At 41.2% G+C, this 27,696-nt stretch overlaps 1 protein-coding gene across 2 annotated transcripts; it reads right to left on the bottom strand.

Annotated features, from left to right (window-relative positions):
* Window positions 1–27,696, bottom strand: YTHDF2 (YTH N6-methyladenosine RNA binding protein F2). 2 transcript variants are annotated; one of them, XM_037498721.1, is made up of 5 exons: window positions 27,297–27,696; window positions 26,801–26,825; window positions 26,144–26,223; window positions 21,737–23,323; window positions 1–863 (listed from the first exon to the last, which is right to left on the bottom strand). In XM_037498721.1, exons 1-5 carry the CDS (start codon window positions 27,321–27,323, stop codon window positions 840–842), a joined length of 1,743 nt encoding a protein of 580 aa, XP_037354618.1. In that variant the 5' UTR covers window positions 27,324–27,696; the 3' UTR covers window positions 1–839. The 2 variants fall into 2 exon arrangements, with proteins under 2 accessions (XP_037354618.1, XP_037354617.1); XM_037498720.2 differs by lacking the exon at window positions 27,297–27,696 and having other exon boundaries at window positions 26,801–26,985.

The raw sequence follows: 27,696 nt of genomic DNA, 5'->3' as shown, positions 1-27,696 counted from the left end.
TGATGCTCAACAGGATCTCACGTTTATTGAGAAGTGATTAATGGTAAAAAGAAAGGCAATGCCCTTTCCTCATTGGCTGAACAAGAAACTGAAGGAACATTCACCACAAGTTTTACAATATTTTTCTCTTCCAAAATGCATTTCTGTAAACAAGCTTTTACCACCATTCTTAACTTTGAAATCAAATTAATCCTGACTTAATCAATATAATGTACAAGAACAGAACATTTCTTAGGCAGGACTCCTAGTACTTTACTTTGAGTAACAAAGGGTCAGAGAAAATGAACCACCCTTAAAGACACAACCTTGGTAACACTGTTAAATTATCCAAGACAAATTCTTCATAAAAATGTTCTTCCAATTCGGAAGGGAAAAACCAAATTCCCACTTTCTGGGGTGGAGGCCCAAAACCTTCGAAACTCAAGTGTTCTCCAAGTGCAAATGTCAAAATGGGGGGAGGAAAGGGTTTAAAAATTAGAGAAAACTGTATGTACTTACGGACTTTAAAATCCGAAAAACATAGTAAAAAGACAAAAAAAACAAAGCATTATGCTCTGAAATCACAACCAAAGCCAAAATAAAAGGGACATTTTTCACCTAAGCTATCTAGAGGGATTTTTTGTTTAGTTTTTTCTTTTTCTTTTTTTTTTTCATTTTCCAGTTAAGTCCTATGTCTTTTGTGAAATTCCAATACTTAAACTGCGAAGTCTGCAATCGTCTCTGAAGTCAATGAAATTAAGAAAAAAGTCCTAATTCTCTCGAAGGTCATTTTTTTTTCCCCCGCTTAGGATATGCAGATAAGCAGATGCAACCGTTGCTGCAGTCTTTGCAGAACTGCCTTATTTCCCACGACCTTGACGTTCCTACAGAGGTTAAAAGAAAAAAAGTTGAAACAGTTAGTTATCTGTACATGCTTCCTTTAGTAAAACTGCATAGACTAACTCAACATAACTCAACAGATATTTAACTATTTGTGCTAGACAGAATGTTCCCCACAAATAAAAACTGATGCTTACTTTTCTTCTTAAACCAAAGTGGGAACACTCAAGCATCCCAATAGTTTTCTTCTGACTTTAAAATTCATTACATGATTCAATAGATTTCTTAATATTTCACTTAAGCTAATACTTGTCAGTTCCCTAAAATATGTGCCTAGTGGAAGTAACTCAAACATGTATCAATGACCTGAAGAAGTGAAGCGGCATATATAGCACACTAGGAAAAACCTACCAGGGCTGGCATCATCCCACACTAGCAGCCCCAAGACCTTACTCAGACACACTCATAAGCTTCAATTTCCTTTTTTGTAAAGTGAGAATGCTATCTCACAGGGCTGTGGGAGAATTAATACACTGATATATACAAAGCTCTTAGTCCACAGCAAGCAAGTAAAACATCCTCCTCTCAGGAGAGTTTAAAATCCATTTAGAGATGGAGTTTAAATATTTGTTTTCCCTGAAATAAATCTAGAAGCTCGTTTCTTATAATCACTCATTCTTTATACATATATATAAATTATATATATATAATTTATGCATATAAGAACTGGGGTACAGGCCAGAGGTGTGGGGGGTGAGAGGACTCACCAGAGACAGAGTGGGGAACAGAACAGGCAGATCTACTGAAATACACTGCTGAGGGGAGCAGCGGGTGAGAAAGGAGAGGTCTGCTATGCCATGTGGGCAGCTCCCTGGCCAGGGATGGAACTCGTGCTGCAGCAGCTGCCAATAGCTTGATAGTGCTGTCTTTAACCCCTGTGCCACCAGGCCCCTAAACACTCATTCTTTATAAGCCTTTCATAAATTTATCCTAAACAGCATTCCATTTCACACACCACATGTATCCGAATTCTTATAAATATGACCCAATCTACACGCCTTTTTTTTTTTTTTAAAGATTTATTTATTTATGCATGCAAGAACTGGGGTACAGGCCAGAGGTGTGGGGAGGTGAGAGGATTCACCAGAGACAAAGTAGGGAACAAAACAGGCAGACTGACTGAAATATACTGCTGAGGGGAGCAGTGGGCAAGTCAGGAGAGGTCTGCCATGCCATGTGGGTAGCTCCCTGGCCGGCCGGGTTGCGTCTTAACCCCTTGCGCCACCAGGAAGGCCCAACATGCCTTTTAAAAGCAGGAGGGTCTTCCTGGTGGCTCAAGAGGTTAAGTCTCAGCACTATGATGCTATCAACAGCCACTGCAACACAAGCTGACCCACATGGTGCAGAACTCTCCTGTCTTGCCCGCTGCTCCCCTCAGCACTATATTTCAGTAGATCTGCCTGTTCTGCTCCCCACTCTGTCTCTGGTGATTCCTCTCACCTCCACACCTCTGGCCTACACCCCAGCTCTTATATAAAAATAAATAAATCTTAAAAAAATAAATAAGAATTTTTTTTAAAAAAAGCATTAAGTAGTAGAAGCACAGATGCCTGAACTTACACTTGATTCAACAATCTAATGGAGCAGTCATTTACCCCTTCTTACCAGTACAGTAACTTCAAAAGCCATTAACTATGGTTCTGAATTGATTCCTACTAAAAAGAAGAGCAACTACCACTTATGGACTTCCATGTTACAGACACTGTACATTACTATAATCTTCATAATCACCCTGCAAAGACTATATTATTCCTGCTTTAGAGATAAGAAAACTAAACCTTGAAAAAAATTATTTGACCAAGATCACCAGCTATTTAAATAAGAACAAAGATTCAAACCTAATACTATAATGCCTTTTTTAAAAAAAAGATTTATTTATTTATGGATACAAGAGCTGGGGTACAGGCCAGAGGTGTGGAGGGTGAGAAGATTCACCAGAGACAAAGTGGGGAGCAGAACAGGCAGAATGACTGAAATACACTGCTGAGGGGAGCAGCGGGTAAGTCAGGAGAGGTCTGCTGCACCATGTGGGTAGCTCTCTGGCCAGGGATCGAACTTGAGCTGCAACAGCTGCAGACAGCTTCATAGGTCGCATCTTAACCCCTTGAGCCACCAGGGAGGCCCTATAATGCCTTTTTTAAAACATGTCATTACAAACTTAAGGTTTTATGATGAACTGTCTCCCCTACCACTAAAATAATCCATGACTATAAAAACAGTACATTATTCAGAAAGACCAGTTATCTTTTTGTGACATTCCACTTCATGTATCTGTAATTCAGGGAAAAACTCACAACCCACCAAGAGCTTGGATGTTATTTTTAAAATAACTCATTTTTGAAGTTTCAAAAGAATATCTCTAAAATTCAAAAGTCAATTCAAAAATAAGAAAAAGAAATCTGCCCAAGGGACCTCAAAAGTTTTGATGTTCCTGGTCTGTGGTACTGAAAACCCACTCCCCTTTTGTCCTTTCTATATATACTATCTCAAAGTTTTGATAATGGATATATCATTTTTAAGGAAAATCAGTTAAAAAATAAATCTCGAGTGAACCAAAGTCAAATTTTCAATAGCACCTTGCTTCTCACATCTATTTTAAATTTAATTACCTGGCTATGTCTTTCATAATGTGTATGGATACCATTTAACTAACCTATCATCTTTACTGATCAAAATTTACCTGTGGCTTCAGGAATTATAAACTCTTTGGTATCTGTCTTGACTGAATCTCATTCCTGTTTATATGATTCTTTAAGCCAAGAGAATGCCTGGTGTTCTGGCTTCAAGGTACAATTCCATATCCTTTCCATCTTAATCACTGCACCTTTCAATGTCCTTCTAAATCTATGTCCACAATTGAAAACTACATTTGTATTGTCTTGTTTCATATAAAATTGGTTCCTACTCAATCAACAGGGCTTAAAAAGGGGCCTCTCTGGTGGCGCAGCAGGTTGAGAGCAGCGCTGTGAAGCTATCCACAGCCTCTGCAGCATGGGTTCGATCCCCGGCCCGCCAGGGAGCAACCTACATGGTGCAGCAGACCTCTCCTTTCTCGCCTGCTGCTCCCCTCAGCAGTGTATTTCAGTCTGTCTGTTCTGTTTCCCACTCTTGTCTCTGCTGAATCCTCTCATACCCTCACCCCACATCTCTGGCCTGTACCCCAGCTGTTTTATGCATAAATAAATAAATCTCTAAAAAAAAGATCCCAAAAAGCAAGTAAAAGTAACAAGTCTCCAACTAATCTCATTCACAAACTATGAGTTTGGCAGTAGTTAGCAGGTTACAACTCACTTTTAAGTAAGATTCTGGTCCTTGTTACAAGGAAAGAAAAAAGGTTTGTGAAGGAGATGGTGTTAATTAAACTTACTGTGATTATCAATTCTCAATATATACATATATAAAGTTATTTCGGGGGCCTCCCCTGGTGGCACAGTGGTTGAGCACTGGGCTACAAAGCTGCCCATGGCCTCTACAGCACTGGTTCGATCCCCGGCCGCCTGCAAGGGTCCCACATGGCGCGCAGACCTCTCCTGCCGCTCCCGCTGCTCCCCTCAGCAGCGTACTTCGTTCCTTCTGCCTACTCTGCTCCCCGCTCTGGCTCTGGTGAATTCTCTCACCCTCCCGTGCTTCTGACTGTACCCAGTGCTCATATAAATAAATAAATTCCTTTAAAAAAAAAAAAAGCTATTTTTGGATTTAATAGTATTATATGTCATATCTCAATAAAACTGGGAAAAATTCCTATTATCTCCTATTTTAACATAACCCTTGTAATATACTTATGATCCCTAAATTATACCACTAAATTACAAAACCTAGATAGTGCCACGTTGATTTTACCCTAAGAAATGCACATATAAAATCATCAGCATGCTTAATAAAAGTTTAAAATGTTTAGTTAGCAAAAATTCACAAAGTATTGTGTAAGGTACATAAACAATTTCATCTCATTTTTAAACACATTTTTATGCAAACCCAAGTTTGTTCCTATTTATAGTAACACCAAGTCACAAATAACTTAAATGTTGCCTAAAACACACAATTATTCCTCAATCTTAACTATATAATGCTATCTATCAAGGCAAATAGAAGCTGTGTTCTAATGTAAAGCTATATGCCACGTTTATTTTAAATTATGCAAATTACATAAACCCACTAGCTGGCTTAATCTAATGAACACCAAAAAAAACCACATCAATATAATTCAGCAAGCTGACATTTCCAAATAGTCTTGGCGTATGCACAAAAAATAAGCTTATATATTTACAAATAAAGATGACATCCATCTTCTCAGGAATTAGATACAATAGCACTCATATCATACTATCTTAGAAAGTAAAATAAGACTAGCACCAATAAAAGATATTGAGTCACAAGATTTTAAATATCAGACTTTAAAATTTTTCATTACTTTAAAAAAAAAAAAGTACAGAGGAGGCCTCCCTGGTGGCGCAAGGGGTTAAGACGCAACCTATGAAGATATCCGCAGCCACTGCTGGACGAGTTCAATTCCCAGCCAGCCAGGAAGCAACCCACATGGCACAGCAGACCTCTCTTGTCTTGCCCACTGCTCCCCTCAGCAGTGTATTTCGTGGATCTGCCTGTTCTGTTTCCCACTCTGTCTCTGGTGAATCCTCTCACCCCCCACACCTCTAGCCTATACTCCAGTTCTTGTATGCATAAATAAATAAATCTTTAAAAAAAAAAAAAGTATGGATTGGAAACAAGCCCTGCTTGAATGGCTTCAAGTGCCCAAATCCGTTACAATTTGAGCATTATATAACATAACAAGTAAATAACTATCATAGTCATGTATCTGAGTTAGGCAAGAATTATCAATGGATGCTAAGGTTAAAGGGTGAAAGTTTGATACTCCTCAGTAATGTCAATGTCACATCATAAACAAAAGGAATAGAATATGGTTATGTATGTATAACCACTGCAGATTAAGAACCACATGAAAACTTCTCAAAGCCATTAAGGCAACTAGTAAATGCATATCTACAGATTAGGTAGTATTCTGTCAATGCTAAATTCCCAAATTTTGATAATTGCCCTGTGGTTTTAAAAACATATTCTTTGGCCTCCCTGGTGGTGCAGGGGGTTGAGTGCTGCACTGTGAAGCTGTGCGTAGCCTCTGCAGTGCGGGTTCGATCCTGGCAGGCCTCAGAGATACCTATATGGTGCAGCAGACCTCTCCTGTCTCGCCCAGCTGCTCCCCTCAGGAGTGTACTTCAGTCAATCTGCCTGTTCTGTTCCCCGCTGTCTCTGGTAAATCCTCTCACCCTCCCTCACATCTGGCCTGTACCCTGGTTCTTGTATGCATGAATAAATCAATCTTTAAAAGAAAAAATTAAAAAATTAAGTTGCTATTAAAGACTTTTCTTACAGCAAGTTTTCTTTCACTCTTGTGACTTTCCTATTTATCACTGAAACAATTCCACAAAAAGCTTTTGACAATTTATGGTCAAAGGGTTTCTTTCACTTTTACTTACAACTAACCAGTCTCACTCTGTATTATTGACACTTGTAATTAAACAGTCTTACTCTGGTAATTCATAAAAAAAAAAAAAAAAAAGCAAGAGGAGGGAACGGAAAACAGAGGAAAGATGGAGGCTATATAATAAAAGGGAAAGAGCAGGAAGAACACATATAAGTAAACTTGAACTTCCAGTGGTTTCAAGTCCCAATCAGAACTGCCATATGAACATTTGGGTCTTGTTGGACATTGCAGCTTTTATACATGAAGACACTCCTGACTCATCATAGCAGGGAAGAGATGTAGCAAGGTGATTTTCCCCATTTTTATCACAGAGAGTCTGCCTATCACTTTTTTAACCTACTGCTCCTAGAGTCATGTGCAGGGCAGCTACAAGATCTGTGGAAAAAGCAGGCTTGAGTGGTCAGTCCAGGTTAAGCTCTGGCTATATGGATCAACTATCCATCACAGGTACAAAGAAGTAAACAAAATCCTCAAAGCCCAAACACAGGACCTTCCTGGTGGCTCAAGGGGTTAAGACACGCAACCTATGAAGCTGTCTGCAGCTACAGCAGCACAAGTTCGATCCCCGGCCAGGGAAGTGACCCACAAGGTGCAGCAGACCTCTCCTGGCTCACCCGCTGCTCCCCTCAGCAGTGTGTTTCAGTCAGTCTGCCTGTTCTGTTCCCCACTCTGACTCTGGTGAATCCTCTCACCACACCCCCAACATCTCTGGCCTGTACGCTAGCTCTTGTAAGAATAAATATTTTAAAAAATTAAAAAAAAAAAAGTCCAAACACAAAACCATAAAATGCCAGTTAACCAGGAAAAAAAGTCCAAATGCTAAAGAGAAGAAAATGCTAAGGTTTGAGAATAGTCTAATGGTAAACAATGAAGAGTAGAGAATAACAGCAGAGCAGGATTTTACTGAATTCGCACTCCAGCCTCAAATTCCCACTAAGACTTTCATCCTGATCTTTAAATCAATGACAATCCCAGAAAATAATGAGAGGAAAGAAACTATCTTAAAAAGACAAACTTTAAAGACATTAACTACAAGGGCCTCCCTGGTCGCACAGGGGTTAAAGGTCTCAGGGCTATCAAGCTATCACCAGCCACTGCAGCATGAGCTTGATCCCCGGCCAGGGAGCTGACCCACATGTTTCAGCAGACCTCTCCTGTCAGACCCTCTGCTCCCTTCAGCAGTGTATTTCAGTAGATCGCCTGTTCTGCTACCCGCTCTGTCTCTGGTGAATTCTCTCACCCACCACACCTCTGACCTACACCTCAGTTCTGGTATGCATAAAAAAAAATAAATAAATCTTTAAAGACATTAACTACAAAAGACGACATTAATTTTCAGTATCTGGTCTGTCATGTACATAACTTGAAGTAATATCCACACACACTACTCATCCCATGCTCCTCTACCCCACTTACAACTTTGTATCTGATTATAAAATACAAAACTTTGTCTATAGAGAAAATATCCTAAAAACCACAAGGTGGCAATGTTACTTAAAAATCTACACTTGAAATCTCGCTGGCTTTTTCCCTCTATTTAGCTAACAGCCTTTCTCATTTCCATCACCACCCTTCTACACTTTTTAAAATTTATTTTTATTTATCTATGAATACAAGAGCTGGGGCATAGGCCAGTGCAGGGGGTGAGAGAAGTCACCAGAGACAGAGTGGGGAGCAAAGCAGGTTGATCTACTGAAATACACCGCTGAGGGGAGCAGCGGGGAAGACAGGAGAGGTCTGCTGCGCCTTATGGGTTAGCTCCCTGGCCAGACAGAACTCATGCCAGGGTGGCTGGCGATAGTATGACAGCACTGAGATGTTAACCCCAGAGCCACCAAAGGAGGGCCCCCTTCTACACTTTCAAGTGAACCATAAAACACAACTTAAGCAAATTCATTATCTCTGTGTTGGATATCGTATTTAACTTCAAAATCTGATATTAATCCACTCCCAAGTTAATTTTACATCTATAGCCCTCAACTAATTTTTCCAATGTCCCCATGGGCCTTGACAGAACATAAATTTCAGTGCTTTGGGCTGAAAGTGACAGAATGCTTAGATAAGCTAAAATGAGAAAAAAATGGAACTATACTAAGAACACTTTCATTGCTCTATATGGTTTATGGAATCAATCTTTATAGTTTGCAATTCTGTGAGTTAAATGAATCTGGGTCCTCCCTGGTGGCGCAAGGGGTTAAGACGCAACCTATGAAACTATCCACAGCCACTGCACTTCAAATCCTGGCCAGGGAGCAACCCACATGGCACAGCAGACCGCTTCCTGACTCGCCCACTGCTCCCCTCAGCAGTGTATTTCAGTCAATCCACCTGTTCTGTTTCCCACTCTGTCTCTGGTGAAGCCTCTTACCCCCCAACACCGCTGACCTGTACCCCGGTTCTTGTATGCATAAATAAACAAACCTTTAAAAAAAAATAGTTAAATGAATCTAATGGCAAAAGAATTCTAATATTCTGCCTTCCATAGGGAAGGGAACAAAAGTATTTTCCAACTTAAAGCAGGATTATAATACTGTATTAAAAATATCTTTGGGGGGGGCCTCCCCGGTGGCGCAGCGGTTGAGCGCTGGGTTGCAAAGCTGCCCGCGGCCTCTGCGGCACCAGTTCCATCCCCGGCTGCTCCCCGGCCACCGGAGGAGGGTCCCACATGGCGCGCAGAACTCTCCTGACACCCGCTGCTCCCCTCAGCAGTGTACTTCGGTCCTGCCTGCTCTGCTCCCTGCTCTGGCTCTGGTGAATTCTCTCACCCTCCCGCGCTTCTGACTGTACCCAGTGCTTGGATAAATAAATAAATAAATAAATAAATAAATAATAAATCTTTAAAAAATATATATATATCTTTGGGGGAAACAGGCAAATAAATAAAAATATCTTCTGTCCCCTTTTAAGAGTTTATCTAGGGTGCAGAATGGAAATTTTGATGAACTAAATTTCTGGGTACTAGGTACCAAAAAATGAAGTACATGCATTAACTAATCATATTTCCTACCATCAAATTCTTTCCAAGACTGCTAATAATTAGTAGCTGAACTCCAATATACATTTCACCAAAAAGGTCAGTCACTTCTGGGTGTCACTTCTTTGACCCAGAATGTATCTGACTAGTAACTTCTCAAGTAAGGACAAAGGGTAAGATAGCTACATTAATTTTTCAATGTAACAAAATAAAATTAGAAAACTACTAACTCTAAACAAAACATTTTTCCAGGCTTTATTATTCTCTGAATTACTCAACTCTCTTGTATAAACTACATTTGAACCAAAACTAATTTCAAAATAAAACCCATTTCTTAAGACATTTCAGAATACAGTGAAGGTTTTAATAGCTTGTCAAATCCCCCTATTCCAAACATAAGCATATCCCACTCTCTGACAAAGTTCAGAAAGAATGAAGCAATCATCAGTATATTCTTTCCAGCAATCTGATGCAAGACATTCTCCTCCAGCTCCACCTTCAAAAATATCAAAACCAGGGCCTCCCCTGGTGGCGCAGCAGTTGAGCACTGGGCTGCGAAGCTGTCGGCAGCCTCTGCAGTTCCGGTTCGATCCCTGGCCACCGGTGAGGGTCCCACATGGCACAACAGACCTCTCCTGATGCACCCGCTGCTCCCCTCAGCAGTGTATTTCATCAGTCTGCCTGTTCTGTTCCCCGCTCTGGCTCTGGTGAATTCTCTCACCCTCCCGCACTTCTGACTGTACCCAGTGCTTGTATAAATAAATAAACCTTTAAAAAAAAAATGAGTTAAGTCTTAAGTTAGGCCACAGCATTGTAAAGTACAGCCAAGCTTCTGAAACTCAGATGAATTCTAACATTGCTTCTAATGATGAATTTGGAGACTAGCTGGTAAAATAGACTTAAGGATTGGGGAGAAACTACAGAACCCATGAAGAAACTGCAGGAAAACCATGAGGAATTTCAGGAGGGAAAATGGGGAGGGGGGAGTATACAAAACATTACTAAGAGGGCCTCTCCGGTGGCGCAGCGGTTGAGCGCTGGGTTGCGAAGCTGCCCGTAGCCTCTGTAGCGCCAGTTTGATACCCGACCACTGGGTGAGGGTCCCACATGGCGCACAGACCTCTCTGCCGCCTGCTGCTCCCCTCAGCAGTGTACTTTGTCAGTCTGCCTGCTCTGCTCCCTGCTCTGGCTCTGGTGAATTCTCTCACCCTCCCGCACTTCTGACTGTAGCCAGTGCTTGTATAAATAAATACATAAAATCTTAAAAAAAAATAACTCTAATTTGGAAAAAAAAACATTACTAAGAGACATAATCCAGTTTTCAAACACTGAAACACAAGAGAATCATATAGAACACTGATAAAATGCAGATTCCAAACACACTCATTAAGAAGATGAGGGAGGACAAGAATCTGCACTGTTAAATACTCCCAGACGGTTAACTTCTACAAACAGAAACTTCTCTTCAGTCATTTTGAATTCTGTTATTCCTAGTGAGTTGACTAAATAAAAATTTCCAGTTTATTATGTGGGGCAGATTGTTTTAAATCATTACCATATATTTTTGAGTTTACATTCTGAACCTCTCACCCAAGTCTACCCTTCTAATCCCCCTTCCCACACCTCTGTAGGAAGACCAATACACTCCAAGTAACATTTGTCATAAATGAATATGAATTAGCCCAGAATATGCCTGGATTCCAGTTTTAGATTTATCAATAAAGTGAGGTAACCTTGCAATTTATAAACATGAGAGGATAGACTAAAACCTCCCCACTCAATTTTATAACCTTTCAGAGTGATTTATACAGAATCACATGCATCCCCTGCCCCCTTATTCCGAATGCCTATAATTAGGAGCAAGTTTCACAAAATATGGTGGAATGGATGCAACTCATCCCCATTTTGATGCTTGTGAAGATTACACCTGAGTACTTAAATTCAGGCGTAAGTTTCAATTAATTATGGTCTCCCAATATAGCCACAAAGAAGTAACTGGCTACAGAGATCAACAGGTAATATACAACATTGTTATTAGCAATTTTAAATGATAAATGTGAAAATGCAGCAAATCATTAAGGAATAAGCTTTGGGGCAGAATAATTCCAGTTCTTCTACTTCCTACCTAGTGATCTTGAGAAAGTTGTTCTTTTTGAATCTCAATTTCCTAACTATAAAATGAAGCTAATCTTCACTATTCTATAGGATAATTACAAGGATCAGAGATAAGAGATGAAAAGGGCTCTACAGATGTCAAAAATAGGACAAAACATGGGTTTATACCATAAGTGTTAAAGGGGAAAAAGATAAAGTAGATACCACATAAATTCTAAAACAAATTTGTAGGTAGGGGCCTCCCTGTTGGCACAAAGGGTTAAGTCTCAGACTATGAAGCTATTTTATTGGCAGCCACTACAGCACCAGTTTGATTCTGGCAAGAGTGCCAGCCCACTTGGGGCACCAGACCATTCGTCTTGCCTGCTGCTCCCCTCAGTAGTGTGTTTCAGTCAATCCTCTTGTTCTGCTTCCCACTCCGTCTCTGGTGAATACTCTCACCCCACCCCCCCCTCCACACAGACACACCTCTGACCTCCACCCCAGCTTTTGCATGCATATATAGATCTTTTAAAAAAAACAAACCAGCAAGCAAATTTGTAGGTAAACAAAAATGCCAAAATGATGACTCTTTTTGTCAGAGTAGCATGGGTAAATTTTCTTTCAATTCTCTAACTTTTTATAATGTGGTTATATTTTACAACAAATACAAAGGCAAAAATGTATAAATACAAATTTTTCACAATAGTGTTTTACATGCAGGCTTTAAAACTTCTTTATAATATGGGCCTCCCCTGGTGGCACAGGTGGTTGAGCGCCATGCTGTGAAGATGTCCGCAGCTTCTGCAGTGCTGGTTCGATCCCGGCCAGCCAGTGAGGGTCCCACATGGTGCAGCAGACCTCTCCTGTCTCGCCGCCTGCTCCCCTCAGCAGTGTATTTCGTCAGTCTACCTGTTCTGTTCCCTGCTCTGTCTCTGGTGAATCATCTCACCCTCCCGCGAATCTGGCCTGTACCCCAGCTCTTGTATAAAATAAATAAATCTTTAAAAAAAAAAATTTCTTTTTAATCTCCAGACCCTGATTACCCAAGAAGCACACAGGAAGTCTACCTTTTCTAAATGGTTTCATGTATTCCACAAATGATATGGACATAGTTTTAACTGTGACACAAGTATCTCCTAAGAGCCACCAAATACTACAAAAGCAGTACAGTGTAAATGCATTGGAAAGAAAATCAACTGCCTCTTCTTTTTCCCCTCCACACCCAACATAGCCATTTTCTTCCTTAATCTTTCCATTTTTTTTTTAAAAGATTTTTTTATTTACACAATAGCTGGGGTACAGGCCAGAGACGCGGGAGGGTGAGAGGATTCACCAGAGACAGCGCAGGGAGCAGAACAGGCAGACAGGCCGAAAGCACTGCTGAGGGGAGGAGTGGGCACAACAGGGGAGGTCTGCTGCACCATGTGGGTGGGAATCTCCCCAGCCAGCCAGGAATCAAAACAGTGCTGCAAAGGCTGTGGATGGCCTCACAGCACAGCACCCAACCAGCTTCGCCACCGGGGAGGCTCCATTATTTCTTTTCTTATCTATATGTCTAGTCCCACCTTGAAATCCAGTCTCCCATAAAACTGTCCTGATGACTTCAGTGCTAACTGTTCTTGCTATTGGCACTCCACAGTATGTATTATCCTATACTGTGTTCTTTGCTATTAGCACTTCACAATATATACTGTCTTATAGTGTGTTCTATATTATCTGATAATTATTTGGTATCTTCTCACTATGGCTAATCAGAGTTAAGTCAGTTCAATGAGGGGTTTAACTACTTATTCAGCAAGGGATGAAAAGCATTAAAGCACTATTTATTGAACTAGTCCCAGCTAGAATTCTTTTTTTTTTTTTTAATAGAGGCATGTTTTATTTATTTATTTGTTTGTTTTGTTTATACATGCACTGGGTACAGTCAGAAGCGCGGGAGGGTGAGAGAATTCACCAGAGCCAGAGCGGGGAGCAGAGCAGGCAGAAGGACCGAAGCACACTGCTGAGGGGAGCAGTGGGCGTGGCAGGAGAGGTCTGCGCGCCATGTGGGACCCTCCTCCGGTGGCCGGGAAGCAGCCGGGGATCGAACCGGCGCCGCAGAGGCCGCGGGCAGCTTTGCAACCCAGCGCTCAACCGCTGCGCCACCGGGGAGGCCCCCAGCTAGAATTCTTAATACCCAATTGTATTTCAGGCATTTTTACATGGTCTAATTTACCAAAACTGACCTACTAACTATAACTAAATAAAAGCTGGTCTTCACTCAATCTCTTCAAGGCTCAGAACAGACAGCTTGTAAAATTGTCTGGGGGTTGGGGAAGGTGAGGTGGGTGGGGAATTAGAACAATGTACAAACACAAATGCAGTCTGCTGGATGTGTGGAAACTAAAACCTTCACACAAACCCATAATAGCAAAGCACTCTCTGGTTATTTTTATTCAACAGATAGAAGTAGGCATTGGTAGTCATCTGTCACCTCTCTCTGCAGTTCCTGAATATGTGAATTATATCCACTGCCTGAAATTCTATTCAAGACATAGGTCTTGGGCCTCCCTGGTGGCGCAAGGGGTTAAGACGCAACCTATGAAGCTATCCACAGCCACTGCAGTTCGAGCCCCGGCCAGGGAGCAACCCACATGGTGCAACAGACCTCTCCTGACTCACCCACTGCTCCCCTCAGCAGTGTTTTCAGTCTGCCTGTTTTGTTCCCCACTCTGTCTCTAGTGAATCCTCTCACCCTCCGCATCTCTGGCCTGTACCCCAGTTCTGGTATGCATAAATAATTAAATCTTTAAAAAAAAAAAAAAAGAAAGAAAGAAAGAAAAAGGACCTAGGTCTTTCCACGTTGGTCCAAAAGTTCAGGCTATTCCCTCCCTCCATCTCTTTCACTTGTTATTTCTTTTCTTTTCTTTTCTTTTTTAAAGATTTATTTATTTATACAAGCACTGGGTACAGTCAGAAGCGCAGGAGGGTGAGAGAATTCACCAGAGCCAGAGTGGGGAACAGAACAAGCAGAGTGACGAAATACACAGCTGAGGGGAGCAGCAGGCGTGGCAGGAGAGGTCTGTCGCGCCATGTGGGACCCTCGCGGGCTGCCGGGGATTGAACCGGCACTGCAGAGGCTGCGGGCAGTTCGCAGCCAGCGCTTAACCGCTGCACCACCAGGAGAGGCCCTCACTTGCTCTTTCTAACCCATCCTTTAAATTTTGTTATTTCTCAATTATGTCTTTGGTCCTCTTCTCACACTATGTTAAGCTCTAAAACCACACTGCCTAAGTAGAACACCAAATCTGCTTTCTTAGCTACGTGACCTTGCAGAAGTTATTTACTCTTTTCTGTGCTTCCGAGTGTTCACATGCAAAACTGAAATAACTGTACCAACTTCACAACGATAGAACTAAATGAAACGACGTAAAAACGTACTCAGGACCACTAAGCACTAGACGCTACAGAGAGCTAAATAACTCAACCATCATTTTTATTGCTGCTATTCTGGAATAATCTTAAACTCTTCCATGCCTTTAACCTATACTGAGGGCTAAAAACCCCTGAATTCTAACAAAGTCAGTGTTCACTAAATATTTCCTTTCCATCCTCCAAACTGTCAATCCGTTTTAACTATCCTTACAATCTATTAACTAAAATGAAAGTACAAAATAAAAATCCAAAATCCCCCAAATACTGAGCACCCAGCCAACCTCTCCAGCTTTTCTTACCATTCCTTCCCACTCTAAAAATGTAAGACCAGGCTTTTGAACATACTGTGTCCTTCCCCCCTCTTTTCTACCTGGCAAACTCCATTTATCACACAGTGGTCCATGGGTTTTACAGGCCTAAGAGATTTACAGTGACTCTTTGGATGTAGTCCCAACATATTTTCATTTATTCACTAAGGCAAAAGTGAAATAACAAAGACATGTCAGGGCCTCCCTGGTGGTACAAGGGGTTAAGAACAGCACTGTGAAGCTACCCACAGCCTCTGTAGCATGAGTTCGATCCCAGGCCAGGGGCCTAATCCACATGGCACAGCAGACCTCTCCTGTCTCGCCCGCTGCTCCCCTCAACAGTGTATTTCAGTGGATCTCTCTGTTCTGCTCCCCCATTCTGTCTCTGGAGAATCTTCTCACCCCTTGCTCCTCTGGCCTACACACCCCAGTTCTTGGATGCATAAATAAATAAATCTTTTTTAAAAAAAAAAGTCAATACAAAGGATTTGGTTCAAAAAGTTCCAAATTCAGTGTCATATTTTCTTCTAGTCCAACATTAAAGAGGCTGCAGAAAGGCTTTTTATCTATGCGCAAAGCATAGAAGGTGATGATTAATACACACAGAATTCCCTCAATCTTTTTGGCAGACACAAGTTAACTTATCAGCAAGAGACACAGAAGGCCTTAGAATTTTACTTGAAGTTCGTCTTTATCATCCTGATTTAAACAGGATACCTACTCACTAGTTCTACAGAGGCAGTTTCAAGCAAATAGAAAAGAACAATACCCAAACAGAAAAGAACAATACCCCACTGGTTATTTCCTAAGGATTTAATAAGAAAACAATACATTTGGCTAAAGTGATGTTTTCTTTCTTTGACTTTTATATTGTAAAACTTGGATATAATTTTTTCTAAAGTTGAAAATGGAACCAAGGTGATTACTTCAAATTATTTCTTAACAAGAAGCTAAATGCCCACATTAAAGGGTTAAAAGAGAAAAGCTGTAAGGAAAATAAAATATTCTTAAAATAATTCTTTGGTATACATTTTAGGTAACCATTTCTCTTTGACATTAAGGCATAATACATATATATTTTTTTAAGATTTATTTATGCATACAAGAACTGGGGTGTAGGCTAGCGGTATAGGAGAGGTGAGAAAATTCACCAGAGACAGAGTTGGGGAGCAGAAAAGGCAGATCTACTGAAATACACTGCTGAGGGCAGCAGCTGGCAAAACAGAAGAGGTCTGCTGCACCATGTGGATTAGGGCCCTGGCCAGCGGGGGGACCATGCTGCAGTGGCTGCTGACAGACTGATAGCGCTGCCTTTTAAACCCTGTGCCACCAGGGAGGCCCCCCCCATATTTTTTAAAAAGCTACACATACACCTCATATGTACTAAGATTCACTGGAAATCCCCTTATTTTATCATTCATGTCCTTCCGCTTCAGTCCCTTTTTTTTTTGTATGTAATAAGCATTTAGATCAGAAATTGTAGAACAAAAGAGTAAAAAGACGTGTATGTAGTATCAATTCCTCTCCATGCACATCTGATGTTATCCTGCGCCAACTAACCCTACCTGATGCTTTGTTTCTCTGGTCTAGACTATCCCATAAGAATCCTCTCTATAATATATAATAAAAGTTCTGTTAGTCTCTTCTTGGAAACTCTCCTGTAACTAAGAACTCCATTTTTAGAAAGTTCTCCCTTTTGTTTACAAAAAATCTTTTCCCTATAACCACTGGCTGTAGTGCTATCTTTTGACAGAGAATAAACCTACTAGAATGATAAAAACACTTGATCATCATAAGTTATCATGTATTCTGCAAAGCCATCTATTCCCTTATCATACATGTCCCTCTGAAATCACCTCTTACAAACTAAATGTTTTACACCAAATATTGCACAGCATAAAATGAGTTTCACCTCTACATCTACAAGCAACCCACTGCTTTCCAAATACATACTACAGCAAGGAACTCCACCACCCTGATTCAAGTAAGACCTTACTCCTTGATCTTCTAAACACACACATTTTTTAAAGTCAACTCTATACCTGTCCCAACACTCCTATATCAAACTAATTGCATAAACATTACATTCAACTTCCTTTTCCTAATCTAATCACCAAATTTTCCTTTGAGGAAATCCAATCCACATATCAATTAGACCTATACAGGAAAATCCCTGTTTCAAGTTATTATCTATAAGGTACCACATTTACTCTTCCCAAAACACCTCTAGCTATCTTCTATGCATCTTTCAAGGTTCAGCTCAGCAATTACTTCTTCCATAGTTCTTCCATGATCAATCCACCCACACTGAAGGCTGGTTTAAGCAATCTTAAAGCTTCCAAATTGGCACCTTGTGCATACCTTGAAAAAACACTTCCTAGTTTGTACTGTTATCTGTCACTAATGTAAGGTTCCCTGAAAATATACTCCTGAGTTTCTTTGTAGGTTCTAGCACACAGTAAAGTTGCACAATGAAAATACAAGCAACTTCATCTTAGTTCTCAAAACAGTAATTCACCATTTTTTGGTTTTTCTTGAAAACAGGAATAATTCTAGAAGTATATAAGAAATTTTTTTTTTTAAAAGATTTTTTTATACAAGAACCAGGGTACAGGCCAGATTTGCGAGAAGGTGAGAGGATTCACCAGAGACAGAGAGGGGAACAGAACAGGCAGACTGATGAAATACACTGCTGAGGGGAGCAGCGGGCGCGACAGGAGAGGTCTGCCGCACCATGTGGAACCCTCACAGGCCGGCAGGGATCGAACCAGCACTGCAGAGGCTGCGGGACAGCTTCACAGCACAGTGCTCAACCACCTGCGCCACCAGGGGAGGCCCAGTATTTAAGAAATCTTGCCATTCTCAATAGCAAGGAAATTCTAAAGGATGTAAGCCTTAACTTAGTATTACTATAATCGTATCTTCTCTACATGCCCCTTACCCCACTCCCCATTAGCTTTCCAGTTACTCAGAAAAATAATTTACCCAAGTGCCTGATTAGAGTCTAACGATAGGCCAGACTCTTAAGAGAATTACACAGTCCTCAGTCCTCGCTACTCTTATTTTTACCTAGAGTTAAAGAACTAAAGATATAAGACAAAACTTAAATCATTTTGTGAGGCTTATTAACAAGTATCTTTCTGGGCCTCCCAGGTGGCGCAGGCAGTTGAGCACAGCGCTATGAAGCTGCCCATAGCCTCTGCAACGGGGGTTCCATCTGGGCCAGCCAGAGAGATACCCACATGGCATGGCAGACCTCTCCTGTCTCGCCTGCTGCTCCCCTCAGCAGTGTTCATGGGCAGTCTGCCTGTTCTGCTCCCCGCTCTGTCTCTGGTGAATCCCCTCACCCTCCCACACATCTGGCCTATACCCCGATTCTTGTATACATGAATAAATAAATCTTAAAAAAAAATTATCTTTCCTTATGCCAGACTACTCCAAAGTTGAGCCCAAAGGAAAAGTTAACTCACTTCTTCAGAATGGCTGACAGCTAAGTAATTTCAATCAAAAATTACTGGGGGGGGGGTGGTCTCCCTGGTGGCACAAGGGGTTGAGCACCACACTATGAAGCAATTCGCAGACTCTGAAGCATGAGTTCAATCCCCGGCCAGCCAGGGAGCAACCGACATGGTGCAGCAGACCTCTCCTGACTTGCCTGCTGCTCCCCTCAGCAGCGTACTTCGGTCAATCTGCCTGTTCTGCTCCCCACTCTGTCTCTGGTGAATTCTCTCACCCCCCACACTTCTGGCCTATACCCCAGCTCTTGTATGCATAAATAAATAAATCTTTAAAAAGAATTTACTAGGAAAAAAAAAAAGGTCATACGCAATTATACAGCATGGCGAAAATCTTATAAAACATGTAAAACATCCTTTGGTCCATTAATAAAGAAGTGAATCAATATATATTAAAAAATGTTCACTACCATATTACTTTACCTGAAAAAAAAAGTATTAAGCTGACATATTCAACAAATAAAGAGAATGGTAAATTATAATCTATGACAACACTATAAAGTCATCAAAAGTGATGTCACAGAAGATTGCATAATGATTAGGGAAAGCTTCTAAAATGCAGAAAGCCAATTACACAATAGTACTTGAGGTATAAAATGAAGTAAACCACACATGGATGATGTCACTAAATATGCTTTACGTTTCACAGGTTGAAGGTTCTAAGATAATAAATTGATCCTGTGGCAAACAAGTCAGTAAGAATACCAAGCAAAAATGGCTTGCGTTCTCCTTCAGTTTATTCTGCCAAGAAATGTACCCAATCACAAAACTTTAGAAGTTTTACAACATCATTTTCAGAATGAAGTTTAAGTATTCCTTCAATTTATTGAGTTACCATGCCAATTTGGCGTGAAGATTTTCTGCAATCTTGTAAATACAAAGCACACACCCAAACACCCCATCTAAGAGAATCTACTGCTCAGTGAGGTATCAGTCCCATTCTTCATGAAACTTGTTTTGTCTTGGAAGACTAATAAAGTCTGGAAAAACAATTTATAGTCAATTGTGTAAGGATGTTCAGAGTTAACAGTTGGCAACAGGAATAAGGCAATATTGACTGAAGCGGTAACTGGATTTAGAAGCAACCACAGGAACGTTCCTATAAACTTTAGCAGGTAAACTAAAAAGTAATGACAAGAATAATCGAAGCTTTTGTTTATTTTTGATGTTTATTTACTAGCCTGAGAATAACTGGGATACTCAACCATCAAGTCATTATGGAATGGTTTTACCAAAGAACCATTCACTAATCAAGACCTTAAAGCTTTATTATTACACTCACACTATGAAAACATCATAAGGGTAGTCAATCCCAACATATGACTCTTCCATCTATTCCAAAAGTTCACCAAGTGACTTGTGAATTTAATAGATACATACTTGATTAGAAGTTTACATAAATTAGCAGTCCTCAAATTCACTACCTCATTTTTAAATCCAAGTTTCCACACTGATTCTAACACATTCAAGTTCATCTTAGCATCTTATACTATACATTCCTAAAAATATTCCTATCTCTGCCTTTCTGCTTTTAATCATGAGATGTAAGAGAGCATTCTGCAGATGGAAGAAAGCAGATTCATAATATAGTGTAGTGATTAAGCATGTTTCAGTGGTTAAACCAAGGTGTCCCTCATGTAAGTTAATAATCTGCTATGCCACCATGTGATGCAAAAAGGTCAGGCTCCTTTTTGTTTCTCTAGAAACAGAAGCCTGTGACGATTTAGTCTTTCCGCTATCTAGCAAAAATAATCAGTAAACTACCTTCTTTCTACAAGATTTATGATAGATTTTTGTTACACTTTGGAGGGGTTTAAAAGACTAAATTTTGCTGTGTTTTGTCTGACAATCAACTTCTCAGTATTCTGGCTCTATATTCCCGATTATTTAACATCACTGGCAAGTATATCACTTTCTCATTCATCTGTACACTCTAGAAGATGGCAATCATTCTGCTTTAAACTGGGCACCTGATTTTGTGTTATGGAGGAAGAATCTACCAAAGAGCCCTCCTCACACCACTAAAAGAATGTTTTTATACTGAAAACCTAACAGGTGTCTCAGGTCCTAGAACAAATATAAAATCCCCATGAATTCATGACAAACTTAAGGAAAAGGCATTTATATAATTTATTTTATTTTATATTTGAGGCTAAGTACTCAGGTTTCTCTCAATCATTAATATGTAGATCTCTTAAAGAACATTTCTCCTTTCACTCTTACTTTTTCCGCCATACTACATTAAATAATGTCTGAGTCCTGGATAATATATGACAATCCACCCCAATTAGCATTTTCTTTCTCTTACAGTCCTAAATATTTACATTCTCTCAATAAGGATTACCAACTCTTTAAAATAAATTCAACTCTTTAGTATGAACCTATCCTCCATTGCTCTTCCCAAGATTCCCAACTGTTACAGAGAAAAGTCACTCCTCACAAATACAAAAATGTTAAAAGAGGTCACCCTTTTTCTGGTTATGTTGGATTTTTTTTTTTTTTTGACATTTTATATAATAAATACTGACTGTTCTACCAAGAAAAAGGTCTTGGAAAAAAGGCAAAACACCATGAAGGATAGGAGCTAGGAAAAAAGTTCTGAAAAACACCCTCTTAACACCACCAATTCTAAGAAGGCAGGCAGAAAACAGTTTCGGTGCTTGGTAACTCACCAGCTCTTGAAAATAACCACAGTACCCGACCTTCTTCTGTGCCCCATTACAGCTTTAACCTTTTCCATGGTTCTATCACTACATTCATCCCCTTTACATTTCTTTCAACTCATTCTTCGCATCTTTCGGCATCATGTAAATCCCCTTTCCTTACATAGTTTCTGCTTTCCTTTAAGCCACATTTCTTTCCTCCATTATCCTTCACACTAAGGTTCAAATAGTAAGACCAACTACACTTCCATAAAGGTTTGAACTAATAAGTGATACTTGAGTTATTCAGAGCTTTTATTTATGGTTCAGTATAATACCTCTCCTGTTCTCCCTAGTTCCTTCTCCTTCCCTGAAAGTCTTAAGAATGGTAATAAACTGGTTACCTTTTTAACACTTTCTTCTTCCTCTTGGCGTTTCTCATAGTGTGAGAAGTCATCAAAAATGGAAGTGGTGTGCTTGTAGCTGGCTATGATTTTCAACACCTGCTTAGCCTTTTCCAGAGGCACTTCCTGAGTGTCCCTGGAGTTGGTCACTGGTTTATTCTCGTTGTTCTCTAGGCGAATGTGTCGCAGTTGGCTATTGGGAACGTCCTTCACAAAAATCCACCTGACATCAAAACGACCCTTCCATTTGTCCTGGGACCACACACCTGCACATGTGTTGTAGTCCACAGCGGATTTCATTTCTGCAACGCCACAGAAGTGTCCACTGCCGTTGACACTGAAAAGTAAGTAAACGGGGCCTTTCCCGTTCATGGAGCGATAAGCAGCATCCAGTCTCTTGTTACCATGCTCTGTGCTGCACCAGATATTATACTTAATGGAACGGTGGATATCGTCCTCAGAGTAGCTCTTAATGATGAAAACCCGGCCATGTTTCAGATTCCAGTCAAAATCCTTGGGGTTATAGTTATTAATGGACCGCAGCTTCTCCAGCACTGGGTGAGGTTCTGAAGGAGTAGATCCAGATCCGGCCTGAGACTGTCCTACTCCATTACCATCCACCCCATTATGACCGAACCCACTGCCACGGTTCCGAGGTGCTACCCAGCGGGTTGGCTGAGCTGCCTGTTGCTGGACTGAGAGCTGGGTAGGCTGTGGAGGAGGTGGGGGCAATGGTTGTGTTTGTTGCCCTACGGATGCCTGAGCCACTGGTGGGCTGTTGTTAGCCTGCTGACCGACAGGCTGGGGAGACCCCTGGGTTGGCTGCTGACCTATATTCTGGACCAAAGCCTGTGAGGGTGCTTTTGCCACAGGACCCTTGTTATCCCAAGTTCCAATATCCATGTTATGCTTTATTGGGGGTGGCGGAAGACTTGACCCTGCAATCCCATTCTTGGTCTTCAACTTAGGTTGCTGTTTTGCAGGCTTGCTAGCAATATCAGCCCAAGATGCTGGTTTCGGAGGAGCAATGGTAGCAGGAGGCAAACTATTGGAAGCGACGATGTTACTAGTAATGGACCCACTACCAACAGCAGAGCCTACAACTTTTGGAACACTGCTTGCAACTTCAGTGCTACCCAACTTCAATGCTGCCATCCCTTGGTCTATAGTATTCATGCCAGGAGCCTTATTGAGAGTCTCACTGGCAAAAGCTGACTGTCCATCAATCATGGCTCCACCTAAGGAGCTAGGTGCATAAGCATAATTGCTACTATATCCAGAGCTCTGAGTAGACTGTCCCTGAGAACTGTTATTTCCCCAAGCAGAGAAGTCAATCCCACTGGGAAAGAAATTAAAACCATGCTGACCAAGAAATGGAGTGCTACCTAGGGCTCCTGGTTGTCCAAACATTGCATCTGGTAGAAAGTGAGGCTCTCCGTTGCTCAGCTGTCCATAAGAAGTTAGATAGGGCATGCCTGTGTCGCCTCCAGTAGACCAAGCAGCTTCACCCAGAGAATAGGAGAAGCCAATGGAGGGACTGTAGTAACTGGGTAAATAGGAATCTGACATGGCAGTATATGCATTATTCTGTGGAAGGAGAAAAAAAGCAAATAAATCAAGATTAAACACAAAAATAAACAAAGCAATCAGGACATTTCCTCTTCCACTTATTCACAACTTAAGTATTTCAGTCATTACCATAAAAAAGGAATGACTATTTCAGATGGTTTCTTCCCATAAACCTGCTGGTATTTTCATAATATAAGTTTTTTTATTTAATCACTGCAATGTTTAAAGTTAAACATATAATGAACGTGGGCCTTAACTTTAGCACTTCAATTCAGCAAAGGGCAAACCCAGTACTTCATCAACAGTTTAAGTCTTGCTCTATAGAAGTGTTCAGATGATATTTTTACTAAAGCCACCAACCATCTCTGTATTAAGGAGTAGGAATTTTGACATAACAGAGTTTCAAAGTGTTCAATAGTTTGAACAGTATTTAAAGGAATTTCCTATTAAAACCGTACTATAACAGAACGGGGGTATTTGAAATTCTATCCCAAAAATCTGTGCAGTCATCCCTCATCCATACACCAAAACATAGAACTCACTACATCTAGTTTACAGCTTTGGCCTCTTAGCAAATCACCTGAGAAGAAATAGATGCTACTATTAAAAAAAAAAAAAATCTAGAAAGTAAAGTGGTTTCCAGAGAATTTAAAACTAGAAAAAGATTGCTACCTGTTTTACTTGACCTATAAAGTGACTGCAAGGGAAACTCACACCTAACCTTTCCATTAAAAGCAGGAGTATGATTTTATATAATGTATACCTTTAAAAAAGGAATCATTGTAAAAAAAGAACCAGGAATATAAATTTAAATGCAAATAGTCTTCACATTAACCACTGCACACATTGAAGATTACAGTGCAAAAACCTCATTCTTGACCAACTTTAGTTTATGCAGAATATCACTTTAATACTTTTTATGAATCCTATCACTCACAAAATAATCCCTTAAATGTGGAGTCAGAAATACACAAATTGATCTCTAACTATAGATACACAGATCAAATGGAAATCAAGAATATTTTGCCCTAGCTCCAAAATAGCTCTGGCCTATACTGGTTAACTGTACAACCAATAAACAGTCAATAAGTAGTTTTGTTCTTAAGACACTTAGAAAACCATAAAGTATATTGTGCTTAAGTCTGTATTATCAAAGCAAATAGAGGTTCTCCCTAGTCACTACAACACATCGAAATTAAATATTTCAGTTAACATGGTTGAAAAAAATGCTGGTATTTTTATTTGCCAATTAAAATTTTTCCTTAGAAAAAAAGCTCAATCTTTTCACACATACCCTCAAGTTAAAGTCTATTTTTTAAAGAGTGTTAAGATATTAACAAACCAAAATCACTATGTGTAAAAATTCAGTCTATACTCAACTCAGAATAAGCCTATTTAAGGCAATACAGAACTGGTTTAAAAGCAAATGAAACAACGCGACTATAAACTACAGAGAACAAAGATTCTCAAGTTATTCCTCTATTCAACCAAGATTTGTTATTTTCCTCAAAATTTCTTAACTAGACATTTAAGCTTGAGCTTATTCAAGAAAGGAAAAAACAAACACATTTAATATCACAGGTTATACCATTATACAGCTGAATGCCTACACCTGAACTGGCAGGTTCCCACATGCCCCCGAGCTCAAAAATCTGAATTACACAATGTTTCACAAGAACTACCTAGAATTATGTTTCCAAATGCTCCCACTCTCCCTGTTATAATGATTATATAAGCAAACTACTTCAATAGCAGGAACCTATTAATAGTTCATTCCTCTACTTCCTTCCCTACTTTTCCTGATTAACTGGTTGTCTTCTGCAAAAACTTTTTTCCAATCACTTGCTTAAGTGGTTTCTATACTTACAATGCATAAAATTTTAAGTAACATAAAAGTTTTATGTGAGAATTAGGTTCAAATATGGGCATGTATTAACATGTCATTATTCAAGACTACAATACAAATAAGATAGCATATATTCATAATTTACATAGATGCCCCTTTCATAAGGTTCTTCCTCTTTTAGGATATCTTAGATGAGTTACTGTCCACTTTCCTTTTGGCTTATTAATCAAGGGAGAAACATTTATTAGTTACAACTCTGTCTTTGGAACCCAAGCTGTCAATACAAAAGAACTGCTGAAACAAGTTTTTACATACACTTATTATTTTATGAACCTTATATACAACTAATCTTCACATTAGAAGACAGGTTACACTGCCAAAACGTCATTCTTGCTCTTAAGCAGTATTTTCACCTCCTTTGAACCATTTTGTAAATCCTACAGCTCCTTTAAGTGAGAAGCCAGAAGTATATAAAGTTGGTCTCTATAGATACAGATCAAGCTCAACTCAAGAAAGATGTACCTAACTCCAATACAGTTCTCAGAATCTAAGAATCCACTAACTAGTGAGTGGAAGAAAGGAAGACACCCAGTTCTACAGCACTGAATAAAGTTCAGATTACTTTCTATTAGTTTTTCCATCACATATGAATCCAATTTCTAAAAGAAAAAATTGGGGGAGGTGAAAATTCAGATATTTAACACTAGAAAGTATTCTTAAACTTTACACCACTATATTTTTGGTAAGGAAGAACAATTATGCAAATAAATGTTATTGTTCCTACACTGTAAAACATCAACACAAGTCTAGAAATATAAGGTTGACAACAGACATGAAAATCTGAGTCCATAAACTTGTAATAACTGTTTTTATAACACATTGACCTGTATTAAGACAGTCGTCTCCTGAAAATGAGATTTATTGATAGGGCAGAGAAAGAATAATGGTATCCTACACCCTTTGATCAGGCATGTAAATGGTTAACTACTCACGGGCCTTGCCTGTGGGCTCAAGTATGGTTCAAAATCATCATCATTTAATCCATCCTTTTGATGCACAGATCCATTTTGTACTAAAGGGGAAAAAAAATATTCAAATTAGGAGTGTCTCAGTCCTACAGTCTCCCCCCACCCCAGCACCAATGAATCAAATAAATGTACCCTCAGCAGAGAAAAATTTTACCGAACAAAGTTTTCATTTCAAAAGAACAAAGCGTGAATGCTGAGCAACATTCGTCAGTGAAAATGTCTCCTTCCACTCAGAGCGAGTTGATCTAAAAAGGTCATTTTATTGGCTCCTCTAGATTTCTATTCCCTCCCGCTTCCCCTCCCCCATCACATGTGAGTACTTCCAGAGTGTGATCCACGAGGATGAAAAACAAAGGCCTTCTAAGACCTACAGGAAACTAAGGACCTGGGACATTTCAAAACCGAATCCACCCCCACCCTTAATGAATTACTCCTTGTTCACGAAAAAGCTGTCCGCCAGCTGCAAGAACACACTGAAAGGGTCAAACGCTTAAAGTGAGCACCACCTGCGAACTTAGCGGCTTCCGAAAGGTCCTCTCCCCGGGGCGCTTCCCGGAGACCCCGCCCCCACCGCTCGGCGCCCCACTCCCGACCCCGGGCCACCGGCGAAGCTGGGCTCACCTTTGTTTCCTTGACCTTTTGGTCTCTGCGGGCGGAGGAAACGTCGCCGGGCAGCAAGCATTCGGAGGAAGAAATGGAAAAGGACAAATTAAAGCCGGGCCCGGAGAGGGAAGAAAGGAGCGGCCTGAGGGGAGGCGTCAGGAATGGTGGTGAGGGGGAGGCTGAAAACGGGAGGCGGGGAAAAGCGCTAGGCCGGCGGGCCCGCGGGGGAAAAGCGGGGGACGCGCCTGAGGCAGCGCGAGGAGCCCAGGGCGTCAAGGAAGAGGAAGGAAACAAGGAAGGAAAACGAGGCAGGCGCGGCGCGGCCGGTGGGCGCCGAGGCCCGGGCAGAGCGGGCTGAGGGCGAGGTGCTGGGCGCGGCCGGCCCGAGAGGCCCGAAACCCGGCCCGCCAGAGGCGCCGCCTCAGCTCGGCCCGACCGGGGGCGGCGGGCCCGGGCCTAGTCGGGCTCCCTCTCGCCTCACACAATGGCCGAGGCATGCGGGCCGGGCCTGTACCTGCTCCAAGAGGCTGCTGGCCGACATGGCTCTCGGATCCTCGCGGGTGGCGGCGGAGGCGGTCTCCCCTCAGGGCGGAGGCGGCGGCGGATGAGCCTCGGCGGCGGGAGCAGGCGGCGCGGCGGCGGCGGCGGCTTTTGTCCCTGACACTCGGGGGCCTCGGCGGACGCAGCGGAGACTCAGCGCGCGGCTCGGGCTCCGGCTCCGACTCAGCGACGCTCTAGCCCCAGAGCTCAACGCCCGTCTCTATGCTTTTACGCGCGCGCCCGCCCCTCGCAGCCGAAATAAGGGAGCCGAGCGGCGGAGGCGAACGGCGCGCGCGGCGCGACGCTGACTCTCACATTCACTCACCCACGCGGAAGGGGCCTGGCGCGAAGCACCCCGGGAAGGAAGAGGCGGG

Source organism: Talpa occidentalis, unplaced genomic scaffold (genome assembly GCF_014898055.3).
Source record: "Talpa occidentalis isolate TD23 unplaced genomic scaffold, MPIMG_talOcc4v2.1 talOcc4.9, whole genome shotgun sequence".
Lineage (NCBI taxonomy): Eukaryota > Metazoa > Chordata > Mammalia > Eulipotyphla > Talpidae > Talpa > Talpa occidentalis.
This window is presented reverse-complemented; position numbering and strand designations above follow the sequence as displayed.